The sequence below is a fragment of the Frankliniella occidentalis genome, unplaced genomic scaffold (genome assembly GCF_000697945.3).
Source record: "Frankliniella occidentalis isolate FOCC.00 unplaced genomic scaffold, Focc_3.1 Scaffold10, whole genome shotgun sequence".
Taxonomy (NCBI): Eukaryota; Metazoa; Arthropoda; class Insecta; order Thysanoptera; family Thripidae; genus Frankliniella; species Frankliniella occidentalis.
In genome coordinates this window covers 3,109,897-3,121,902 of record NW_026267140.1, presented here as the reverse complement: position 1 = coordinate 3,121,902, position 12,006 = coordinate 3,109,897, and the positions used below count along the sequence as shown (strand labels likewise).

The 12,006-nt window shown below is 40.4% G+C and overlaps 2 protein-coding genes across 8 annotated transcripts in view; one reads left to right on the top strand and one right to left on the bottom strand.

Moving 5' to 3' along the window:
• The window catches only part of LOC113212423 (sodium/calcium exchanger 1-like), a gene marked incomplete at its 5' end in the record, with an annotated part of 45,056 nt that extends 40,451 nt beyond the window's left edge, over nt 1-4,605 (top strand). For all 7 annotated transcript variants that reach the window (XM_052277467.1, XM_052277465.1, XM_052277466.1 and 4 more), the window contains 2 exon segments: nt 2,058-2,229; nt 2,320-4,605. In XM_052277467.1, the coding sequence (XP_052133427.1) occupies nt 2,058-2,229; nt 2,320-2,524 (377 nt within the window).
• On the bottom strand, nt 4,591-11,608 carry LOC113212598 (probable ATP-dependent RNA helicase spindle-E). The gene is made up of 24 exons (XM_052277453.1): nt 11,442-11,608; nt 10,889-11,080; nt 10,616-10,795; nt 10,320-10,541; nt 10,023-10,226; nt 9,781-9,942; nt 9,398-9,624; nt 9,081-9,232; nt 8,829-8,995; nt 8,576-8,743; nt 8,148-8,438; nt 7,845-8,060; nt 7,504-7,733; nt 7,287-7,409; nt 7,081-7,210; nt 6,789-7,001; nt 6,468-6,698; nt 6,265-6,390; nt 6,035-6,202; nt 5,814-5,956; nt 5,552-5,686; nt 5,265-5,403; nt 5,065-5,186; nt 4,591-4,969 (listed from the first exon to the last, which is right to left on the bottom strand). The coding sequence occupies exons 1-24, from the start codon at nt 11,457-11,459 to the stop codon at nt 4,816-4,818; spliced, it is 4,113 nt and encodes a 1,370-aa protein (XP_052133413.1). The 5' UTR covers nt 11,460-11,608; the 3' UTR covers nt 4,591-4,815.
• Between the last annotated feature and the right edge of the window lie 398 nt (nt 11,609-12,006).

Genomic DNA, 12,006 nt, shown 5'->3' with positions numbered 1-12,006 from the left:
AAGTTGTCTCAATTTAGTCTCAGTGAAGCGAGTGAAGCTGACGCCAGCCGTCATTTGTTTCGGGCCATCTGATAGGTTGAAACCAGCTTGAAGCTGGCTCCAGTTCTCATTCAGCCAATCAGTTTACTCAAAACACATGACAGGATGGCTTCATCTTCACTCGCTTCACCAAGGCTAAATCGAGCGTTAGCCAAAGTACAACGTGCATTGTCGTTCTACACAAAGTTGTGTAAGGGATGTGGATAGGAGAGGATGGCGACGAAGCAGGTTATTTACTTCGGTACACTAGTACAAGGGGTTTTCCATCCGTTTGGGTTTTTCGGGGCAGTTTGCGTAGGAGGGGGTGGTGGAGGGGCAACCGCTGCTGGGCGCGGCAGGGGCCACGCGCTGTCAAAGTAAACCAGCCTCGTCTGGGTGGGGCAAAGCCCAGCCCGGCAACGGCAAAGCCCGGTCAAGACAACAGTGGGCACAAATGTTTGCGCGCGCGAGGAAAACACACGGAGCTACTGCGTGAACAAACGCGGCCGGCCAAGACTCGGTGCCTGATCGCGCTGGGGGCCCGATATGTGTGTGTGTGGGGGGGGGGGGGGGGGCTGGTGGAGCGAGGCGTGGCCCCACGGAGCATCTTCAGTGGACCCTGGGCAAACAGCAATCTTCCTTTCTCCCACTCATTCGTACAAGGGATCTATATAACCATTTTGATGGTTACTGCGGTAGTCACTGTCGTGTGGTGCTCCCGGCTGCCGTTCCGCGAGACCTAGAGGGACTTGGGGGAGGGAAGGGGGGTGCTGAGCCTTGCAGGCATGACCTCGCCAATCTCCTCTATGGCTTCGACGACCCTTTTACGCCGAGCCCCCCCCCCCCCTGTACCCCCTCCGTCGTGTTTTTCTCTGCTCGCTGTGCCCCCGCTTGGCCCCGGTTACCTCTAGGACCTCCCAGCAGCGGGGCTTGCCGCTGAGCGGGCGTGTCTCTAAAGGCGGGACGTGTGGCTGTAAGCGGCCCAGGATCGCGTCGGGCGCGGGGCGAAGAAGTGGTTCCTTCCCCACCCCCTGTGAGGTAGATTTGCGCGTAAGGCGCCATGACCCCTCCCGCGCGTGCCAAGAAACGCCCGTTGGGCTCGAAAACTACTTCAACCAACCTACTTTCTCTATTCAGCGTTCGTCAAAGTTTATATCCCCTAGCCCATTTACTTCAGTTTAATTTTATCGCATTTCCCTCGAGAAATAACCAACTGAAGCGCGGGTGGTGAGTGTAACAATGCCCTACAAGTAGATGCGGGGTAAAAATGGACTGTGAGTTTCCTTCTCTGCATGGCGTACAGTAAGAGCGACGGTCGGAGCTGCAGCGAGCTGTCAGTCACCCAATCATCCGACCAGCATGACCAAAAAGTCGGCCTTGGGACCATTGATTGATTAGCACCCCCTTCGTGGTATTCAGACACAGTCCGTCCGGGCTTGAGCAGACCGTGGGAGCGGGAACTCCACAAGGCCAAGGCTGGCTGGCGGAGGATAGGCTCGCCCAAACAGCTGCACGGACGGGAACGCCTGGGAGATAGGCAACGCGAAGACACGCGCGCGCCGTATCGCTGAGGTTGCCTACCCAGTCGATCGCAGGCTGATTCTCTGCGTCGATGTGTCTTTGTTTTCTTTTGAGTTGCTTCCCAACGACCTATTCTTAAACAGTCAATTCCAAGTGCCAAATCTTTTTGGACCGCACTGTGCACTGATAATTACTTGCGAAGGATTTGTTCGTTGTATCAAACTTCGGAAAATTATGTTGCACAGAAAGACATCTCCCCGAAACTGTTGATTTGGGTACCTTAGAATTCCGTAAATTTACTACATGCAATTCAGTTTCCGACTTTCTTGTAAGTCACAAAAATAAGTTAAGGGTGCCGCAGAAACCTATTGACTTAATCTTTAAATTGAAGGGGTAAAGTCCTGGTGTTATCTAGAATGGCGACAGAAACAACAACGGTTCCAACCAGCTCCAACCTATTTCAAAGCCGGGCTCAAAGGACCACCGTGCTAATGAAAGTTATCTTCTCATCCCTACAGACACTTTTGCCAGCAAGGTGGCGGCGCTCAATGACAAGTACGCGGACGCATCCGTGGGAAACGTGACGGGCAGTAACGCCGTGAACGTGTTCCTTGGCATCGGCATCGCGTGGACGCTGGCTGCGTTACATCACTGGTGGCATGGCGAAAAGTTCCTTGTGGACCCGGGAAAGTGAGTAACTCTTTGCCTGCCCGTGCGTGCAGACAGACAGATGACATTCAAAACTCAAACCAACGAAATTTTGTTACACTTTCTGTGCAGTCTCGCCTTCAACGTGACCATCTTCTGCGTTGGGGCTTTGATCAGCATCTTTGTGATGATGGTGCGTCGAATGCGGTGCGTCGGAGGCGAGCTCGGTGGGCCCAAAGTCTTCAAGTACATGACGACGGGTCTACTCCTCATGCTGTGGTTCACCTACATCACCCTGGCGTGCCTAGAGGCGTACGACGTCATTGAGGGCTTCTAGGCGATCTGGCATGGGCCTGAACGGCCTGGACTGTTACGGCCCGGCGAAGTGATCCGAGTGAAGCCACATTCCTAAGCACAACTAAGCTCAGGGGACAGACGTGCTCCCGAGGGGAGTGCGCTGCACCTGGAGCCTCTGACGGCCTCTGGTCTCCGCAGGCCGGAGCACTATAGCGTGTCCTACGTACAAATGGAATCGTCAGGCCACGCCAGGCGCGGCAGCTGCTGCGCTCGGTGGCTGGTTCACCTTCTATGATCCACAAATGAGAGGCAGCCGGAGGCAGCTGGCCTGAGACGGAACGGAGATTCGTTACTCGAACGGCTGAGCTCGGACGTCTCTTGATCTTATCGAGCGCGGACTATGGTTGAGATCTTCAAAACGCTCGTCGATGACTTTTAATGACTACATCATTTCTTCCTTTCATCAAATATTTCGACTCCTTCTTTCCGATTCTTATTGTCCTTTGTTGTGTTTATCTCTCTTGTTTCTGTGTACACTTTCTTCTCTTATTCGCTTTCCTTAAATGTATACATCGACTTATCAGAGGCAAGAAGGAATATGCGCACTGTGTGCGCACCTTTTTATCACCTTGTCTTCCCCCTGGTTTAATTTCAGGGTTGGACTCCTTAATTTTGTTGCAGGTGACTTATTGCAACAACTTGCTCATGTAATATATCTTCCACGCCAAATGGGCTTTGCCATCTTCCATATCCCCCAAAAGAGAGTAAAGAACACTTTATAGTTAGTGAGTGAAGAGAACTGGAATCAAGATAGATCAAGGTGGGAACTTTATTCGAACTCATTAATTTTAAGCCTATCCAAAGTAGGTCGGTTGACTCCGAAAAGCGGATGAGCGTGCAAAAAAAAGAATTAAAAAGGAAAGAAAAGAAATACATATATGTAATCAGTTTACCGATCAATACTCACAATTACTATATTTTGAATCCATGAGGAATCTAATTATCTATAATGCAGATAATTATACCAGTAATTTACCAATATCTATAATTTACAGCATCATATTTTTCTTTATATAATTTTTTTCTGGGCAAAGGTACACAATTACTTCGGTGTCCCCTGTTGTATTGTTCTAGTGTGCCATTTTTGTAATGCACACAAATAAATTCAGCACAACTTGAAATTTGGCTTATACACGTATTAAAGATTTCAGCTTCTTTTAAATGAGCAGGCCACAAATTATAAATGCTGCGTGGTATCTGTGTTCTCTAACTAAAATAAATTGCAGGATGACATACCAAAAAAATTGTTTCATCCACACACACACACAAAACAAACAAAAAAAAAACATTGCTGCAGACAGGTAGTTGCTTTTAAAAGCATGGTTTCGATCAGAGCAATTAGCCTGATATTTCACTGCCATTTCTCACCTTGCTACATCTCATCCATGAGCAGCCAGTTAGATCTTTTTTACAATGTATCAAGCTCTCCATTTTCTTTTCAAACTGTGAACACCCATGTTGTCACAGAGGTCTACTGAATATGTATCTATACATATTTGTAAATAAATAAAATTAGTATATTGTGTATTTTATGGTTATTGAAAGATATAGACTGTATGGTTGGGTTTGAATGTGGGTAATAGGCTGACTGTTCCATAAAAAGCCACATGTTTTATAGTCTGTTACTGTTACTTGTAAATACTGTTAACTGAAAATGTGAATGTGAGCATGAATTAATACAAACCACTACATCAGTGGAACATGGTTGTGTGTAAGTTTCGTCAGCAATTCAGAGATTAATCCAGAATCTGTTAGCAAAAGATCTCCCAACTCCTGAGTTTTAATTCTTTCTGGGTTGAAAGGTAAATATGAACTGCCATTTTCATAACCATACGTATCACTCTCATCATTTTTTTGTCATTGAGTTGAAACACGAAGATGATAGTGAACCGTCCCACCTTTCATCTCTACCTACACAATCTTCCTTCATGTGTTGCTCGATGAGTATTGTTTTCAAACTTAAGATCTATTGTTGATCTGTTATTAAAGTTATTTTTGATGTTTTGATTTTTTAAAAGTGTAAACATCATGTACAAAATAAAGGGATTTACATGTAAGAAAGTTTAATTAAAATTACGTTTACTGGTTTACAGTAACACAAAATAAATTTGCAGCAATCAGATGCTACCTATCAACATTAAATAATGCTATACAAAATAGGTACTATACTCAGATATGTACCAATAGGTTTGAAAAACAAAATAATTGATTAATGAATTGATTGAAATCACTGAAGTCTATAGTAAAAGATGTTTTTTTAGAACAATATGGTCATTCAGAGAGCAAGAGTCCACAATGAGGTCTGAAAGGTGATCTTTCCTCAATGACGTCTGGGACCAGTAAATCATCTTCCTTGAACCGATGCCATTGATAGGAAGCTGAGAAGGGTTCAACTTCTTGAGAATGGCGAAAACTATTCAGAAGCCTGAGAGAAATAATATGTATGAGTGAACAATCACAGAAGGAAATGGCAATTTGAATGGTTGCAATTGCAATAATACAGTTGTATTTAAAACTTACGAGGTAATGTGTTCATGAACTTTAATCTGACTCTTCAGGACTTGAGCTGGTGTGGCATCACACATATCATCACCAGGTACAGTTAGCAATGGCTGGGACATCCAATACCTTATTTTATTCACCTTAACAAAGACAAAAAATTCAGATGTCAAGTCAGTAGATTAAAATATAGAAGTTATTTTACTGATTTCCAAACTCACAAGTTGCATATCATCCAGAGTTATTACACTATCAAAAATAATTTCCATGTCATTTTCAGGGAAAAGAGCTTCCTTGTGCTGTTCATCATAACCAAGGCCACACAAGGCACCAGTATATCTTCTTCTATCCCTACTTTGCCTAAGAAAAGAAGCAGGATTAGATATTTAAATGTGGCACATGGGTAAAAGATAAGCTAGGGCATGATTTTGAATACAGGTTTACAGTGTTGGGTGACAATATTCAAAAAATATAAGATACACATAAAGAAAGAAAATTAAAAATTTACCTCAACTCCACTGATGGAGCAAACAACAGACACATTAAGGCAGATAACCCAGGAATATTTGGCATAAGTGTTGTATGTCCAAGCTTTAATCTAGTGCCAGAAGCATTACTTGCTACAAATCCTGCAACTAGCAGTCTGAAAAGAAAATTTAACATGAAAAATTTATAGGTCCATCACGTTTTATAGTTCCCAGAGGAGCAAATTACTTCCTTTCAATTAAAACTATTTATATGACTACTGTCATACAAACAATTCTACAAACCTTTCATGAGGATCTTCTGGATTTGAATCTAAGAGAACAGAGTTGACAGAGTCAAGTTCCATACTAATTTCCTTGCCACTTGAGACTCTAGTAGAACCATAAACATTCATTTCTAAAGGACTAGAAGGCCCTTTCAATCTTAACTGCATCAAAATATCAGAATATAAATGTTTCCAGAGGGTGAAAAGTAGGAATAAAATTACAATACCAAGAGTACTTACCACACTTCTACATTCATTCCTGGATGGTGGCTGCACATAGTTTTCAACTCTTCGCAGATTGCTGTCAGAGACTATAATCTGCCGGCAAGGTTCTTCTTTTGGGTTTTCTTTAGTCAATTGCAACATATTACGGCTGGTTTGGCTTGACATCCTCAAGGAATTACTCAGCTGAAAATGACAAAGATAAGAATCTAACACTATGGAAGTTGCACAAACATGATTATATTTACCTTAGAGCGGTAGCTCTCATCAATTTTTATAGCTATGTTTTCTTCTATTAACAAATCATTAATACTCAAATCTTTTCCCAAGGGCTTCACAGTCAAAGACACAACACCATCAACAACTGAAAATACCTGCAATTAAAGATCTTTACAGAATGATATTTTATTTACACAATGAGAATATTTTGGGGAAAACAATAATTACTCACATATCCTTTCATTTTCCCATTCATCAGGTTATGGAATCTGGTGACTGCTTGCTTGGACCAAACACCATTTTTGTTTGTAAGAGGAGATGGACCAATGCCCATCAGAGAACACTCCATAGCCAGGGGAGGGACCTGAATCAGGGACTTTAGGTTCTCAATTTCAGGCCCAATTTCACACAAGTATTTAACAGGCATGGAATCATCAACATTGCCATAATCAATGAAGAGAACCTGAAATTTAAAAATAAACCAATAACACTGCAAAGGCATTACAAGTGAACGACCAAGAGAATTCAAGAAAAATAGTAAAGAGAAACTAACTGTGGCATAGGCACGATTATCTTTGTTGATATAACTCAATTGGGCACGATAAAGTGTTCCAGAATTTTGAGGATAAGGAGCAGCATATATATCACCAATTTTTGGCATGTGAGAGAGGGAGAATGTATTTCCAGGAGTATTTAGTTGTCTTTGATAGATGTTTAAATTTTTCACAGTCTTTGTGTGAATCCAAAACTTGTTTGGATCAAAAATCTGCAAAAGAAAATTGTTACAATTAATCTAATCTTTCTTCAGGAGTTTACAACAGCATAATAATAAGGTGCTAACTCACAAATGATGGGATAAATTCAATTTCAGCAGGTAAGTTGGAAAGAGGGTTTTCTTCAAGCTTTCCTAAAGACAAATGTCGTTCAGAAGAATCAATGCCAAACTTTTCTGCACGCTCCTTAGCTTCTGTGGGACTGTAACACAAACATGAGCAATCATTTCTCTGTCAGTGATGTTAAGTTCATAATGGCTTAGAAAAACTCAACTTACTTGAGAATAGGAATTTCAATAGGAATTCTCAACTGTCGCATTTTAACAGATCTATAAACTGGATAGGAGATTCTGCCAGGTAGATCTTTAATATTCTCCCGTTTGAACTCAATGTAAACTTTGCTGCCATTGGTAAAAAAAGCTGAATTAATATTTTAAATTTTATAATAATACATATCAATTACAATTATTACAAGAAGAAAGTTATTCAACAAACCTTGAACCATCAAAGGAAACATTAGAGACCACCCCTGCATATGTTTCAAATATGTCTTTAAAAACTTTGGCATATAATTCGCCTGGCTGCTCTGGACTTAAACCCTGAACATACACAGTAGTAAAAGGGTCTTTCCCTGACAATGTTTTGACAGCTTTAGATTCGTCTACCTGCCCACCAAGAGCACCTCTGATGAAATAATTAGGGTATAATGCACCAGCTATTACTACCTGGTGAAAATTAAGCCTATTAGTAAATAAACTAAGTGAACAAAAACAGCACAGCAAGAGCAAAAACTGAGGCACATTCAATCCTAAATTTAAGAAAAGTGCAAGACTTACCTTTCTTACAAGAGGTAACAGTGAGGAATCCCAATTGGGTCTTCCTTCAGCAGCAACATCATATACACCAAGGTTTCTCAGTCTTTTCCTAAGCTCCTCCACTAACTCTTTCGCTTCTTGCATAGCCTTTAAGTTCAAGAAATTTCTCTTGCACCAAGCTTTAGCACTATCATTTGATGTTTTGAAATAGTTTGTCCGCTCAAGTTCAGTAAAAGTCTTCAAACAGAGTGAAAAATTAAAGTCTTACATTTCTACAAATAACAATATTTTGTCCAATCTGAAAGATCAGAAGAATTTACTTACTCGAAAAACGTGGAGGTAAACTATGCAATCACTATTAGAGCCTCCACTGAATGAAATTTTTGATGCATATGGTCCAAGGCGATCATGAAAATCATTACAGAACACATTACGCACTGTCATCCAAGCAGCCATAACAATACAGTCATCCAGGATTGAGAATACATTCCCAAGTACTATCATTTTTGAAAGATGGATGTCAAGGGGCAAATTGGACATTACAGTTCCCAAAAATGTGAGATCCCCATCGTATTTTGAAGGATTCCCTTCACTAGTCATAAGTAAAGCACCTGCCTGGTGAAAATGGTGTATAGAGAGATTAGTAATAACAATAATATCAATTGACAAGCATAGTATATGAGTATTGTATTTTGATTAAAGGATAGAGTAAAGATAAACAGAACAACAGACAGTTTGATAAGCAAAGATACCTCTTTTAATATGAGAATTGTAGATTCCAAACGACCCAAGTCAGGTGGATCCAAGGCATAAGCCAATATCGCCTCCGGACCTCCCATTTTCAACTGTTTAGCTTTCAATACTGTTGTAGTAAGAGGACAGCGAGTCATCTCAGGAGGAGCTTCATAAATCAAGACGGTCTACAATGTTTAGGCAGGAATAATGAAACTATTTTTAACTCAAGAAAAACACCAAGATACATACTAATGTCTATATTGCACTGACCTCATAGAAAGATTCTGGGACCATTCGGTAAACTCTGCCAGGATTCGTTCGCCCAGTTCGACCTGCACGCTGTTTACAATTTGAATGTGCCGCCCAAGACAATTTTAAGCTAGTAAAATTTGTAAGGGGATCACAGACCAAATGTTTTGTGAGGCAAAAATCAATTACTAGAAAATTACAAAAACAACTGTAAGACAATTACCCATTAAGTTTCAGTAACACAATTTGGTTGTCAAAATCAATTATTCTTACCATATACAATATCTACAACGGTAATTGAGCTCTCTGCAATATTAGTTGATAGAATGATTTTTCTGTATCCTTCAGCAGCTGCAATGAAAACTTTACTTTGTTGCACTCTGGTAATAGTAGAGTGAAGCGGTAGGAGATGCCACAAATAGCCACTTTAAAGTAAACAAAAAGGAAAAAAATAATAAAAATTAAAAAATAGGAACACAACCTGGAATATCGAACTATAAATAATGCTAAAACACATTTTAGAACTCTACAGTTGTAAAAGACTTACTGAAAAAAAGAGGGGCAGTAGATCTAGCATAAAAGATACTTACTGCTCTGTTTTCTTCTTATCCAGTAGTTCATGCATGCTCTCAATCTCATGAATACCAGGCAAAAAGACAAGCACATCCTTCTTGTAATTATCCTGCATAGTGGGCTTTCTATTGTACTCAAATTCAAATGCATCTTTATCCATTTTATCAAAATGCATTATTAATTTAACAGCTAGGTCATAGGTTTGTTCATGTATAAATGGGTCCTCAACTTCAAATCTAGGGATCTTGCGAGGAGAGAAAAGTATTGGCAATAAGATTTATGTTTCACTTGAAGTGCAATCAAAGTTACAAGTATGAAACATAGTATATAGAAGTAAAATAACAGATGATTCTTTAGTAGTAAGAGAAGTTGTCCCATTCTCATAAGATCATTGACTTACATTGCCAAGAGGTGAAAGTTTTTCTATAAAGTATTCATCAACCTTGAAAGGAGTGTGTTGCTGAATTTCTAGGACAGGTGCTGGTACAAGGATATCACCTAAAGGTAATGAAAAGTACTTGGCAAAATGGGAGGGTTCAATGGTTGCAGACATAAGAATAACCTGAAAAACCATGAAAAGAAATTGATCCAAGTTGACAAATATCGGTCATAATGAACTTACTTGCAATGCTTGAGTGTTACCTTAACAGTTCTAGAATTTGACCGTAGAAGTTTGCGGACAATCAGCATAAGAAAATCGGTATCCAAATCTCTTTCATGTATTTCATCTATAATAACATGAGTATATGCCATCATATTTCTTTCTCTCACTAGCTTCTCCCTGAGCACTCCGGTGGTACAGTAAGTCAAACGAGTAGATGGTGATGTTTGATTATCAAGACCCACCTAAACAATTACAAAAAGTACAGTATGCAGATGAGTTTTCAGTGAAAAGCTTAAAAGTACTAATGCTTCTTAGTTTTAAAGGCTTCGGCTTACCTGGTACCCTACTATAGTTGAAAGAGTCCAGTTTCTCTCCGCACAAACTCTATTTGCTACACTAATTGCAGCAATCTTTCGAGGTTGGGTCACAATAATATTACATTTTTTCCGCATCTGGGCATGTCGATCAAGGATGAACTGAGGTAACTTGGTTGTTTTCCCACAGCCAGTAGCTCCCACAACAACAAGAACTTGATTAGTTTCAACCATCTGAACGATCTGAAAAAAAAAATTGATTCACATAAGATCACAGGAAAAATGTATAGCTTTTTACGTCTTTGTGAAGCATTTACCCTCATTCTTAATTCTTCAATAGGTAAATTTGATTTAACAGGTGTAAAATTAAATTGGTCAAACACTTGTAAGTCATCTTGATCAACATCAGCTAGATTAGGTGTTGATCCAATGGAGGTCATATCCTCCATTTCACACAATTCTCTATGTACCAAGCTGGGCACAGCTGTTTTATGACCCTGTAGCACCAAAGGAAAATATTAAATATTAATCATCACCAGTATAAATCAAAATGAGTGATTGTAGTTGACATCATAATTACAAAACTGTACCGTCAAGAGCAGTCTTTCTTCCTCTTCCACATATTTATGAACATAATCGAGACCCCCTGGTCTTCTAGAAGTGTGAGGTCTTAGGAAGAGATCATCATCAGGCACTTGGCGGCCCATAACGGCTCCGGACCTTATAGTGATGGGCTCCATTTTTTTACTGAGGTCAAAAATATCACTCACACTTGGAACAACCTGAAATGATGACAAGAAAATGTAAAACACCGCCGTTTGGAAGAAGTGACATGATAAAGACACATATAATTAGGCGAGAAATAGGTGGATCAGTTAGCAGAGTAACAGGTGTGATAACAAGTGAGAGGTTAGACGACATAATGACATAATATTTACGTGCAAAAATTTTAATATATGATAGGTTAGAAGTACCGAGCACATAATTTAACATTCCAACAATGAGTAAGTGCGAAGACAAGGCAAATAAGAAAATTTACTTCAAATTGGGTGTATTGGATAGGTTAGAGGGGTACATCAAACGTTTGAGTCTTAAAGTATCAAACTTCTTCACGTTAGATTATCAATAGCAAATCACTCATACCTTTTTCTTTCTCTCCATACTGAAAGAGTGCGTGAGCTAACGCCCCAGTCACATACATAAATTTAAATTTTAAAAATGCGACTCCTGAGTCCTGGGAAGAGGGTTGTAGTGCATGTCAGATTTCAGAAGCTGATAAACATGGTGGCTTTCCCTCCGAGATAGTATTACCAACCGTCGCGACGGTACCAAATCTGAAATGACGAGAGGAAGCGAAATGCTCAGTATTGAAATTTATCGCATAAATTGTTTGAAACAAACATCGAAGGACTGAAACCTAGGTGCACTTCTGAAGAAATAGCTGCTGAGTACATAGCCTACATTGCTGTATTTGTCTGTAGTAATATCGATAATTTGGCCGTTCCTTAGGTACCGGGTATATGGTACGTTGCACTTAGTTCGTACGCTGGGGTACCCTATCTTAGTTCTCCTGAATAAAAAAGAAACCGGCGGTCGCAGCCGTTAAACAGACAGGCTTTTGCCCTTCCCATGTTCCTTCATTTCCACGTCGTTGTTGAATAGCGCGCCGCCCAAGCGCGCCAGCGATGGGCAAAGGAGAAGAGGGGAG

Bases quoted from the DNA above. Each gene is read 5' to 3' on its own strand.
- LOC113212598 (XM_052277453.1), bottom strand. The intron at 9,943-10,022 runs GTAACACTCAAG...ATGGTTTTTCAG, and splicing joins CAAATTCTAGAACTGTTAAG to GTTATTCTTATGTCTGCAAC. The intron at 9,233-9,397 runs GTAAGTATCTTT...TTTACTTTAAAG, and splicing joins GATAAGAAGAAAACAGAGCA to TGGCTATTTGTGGCATCTCC.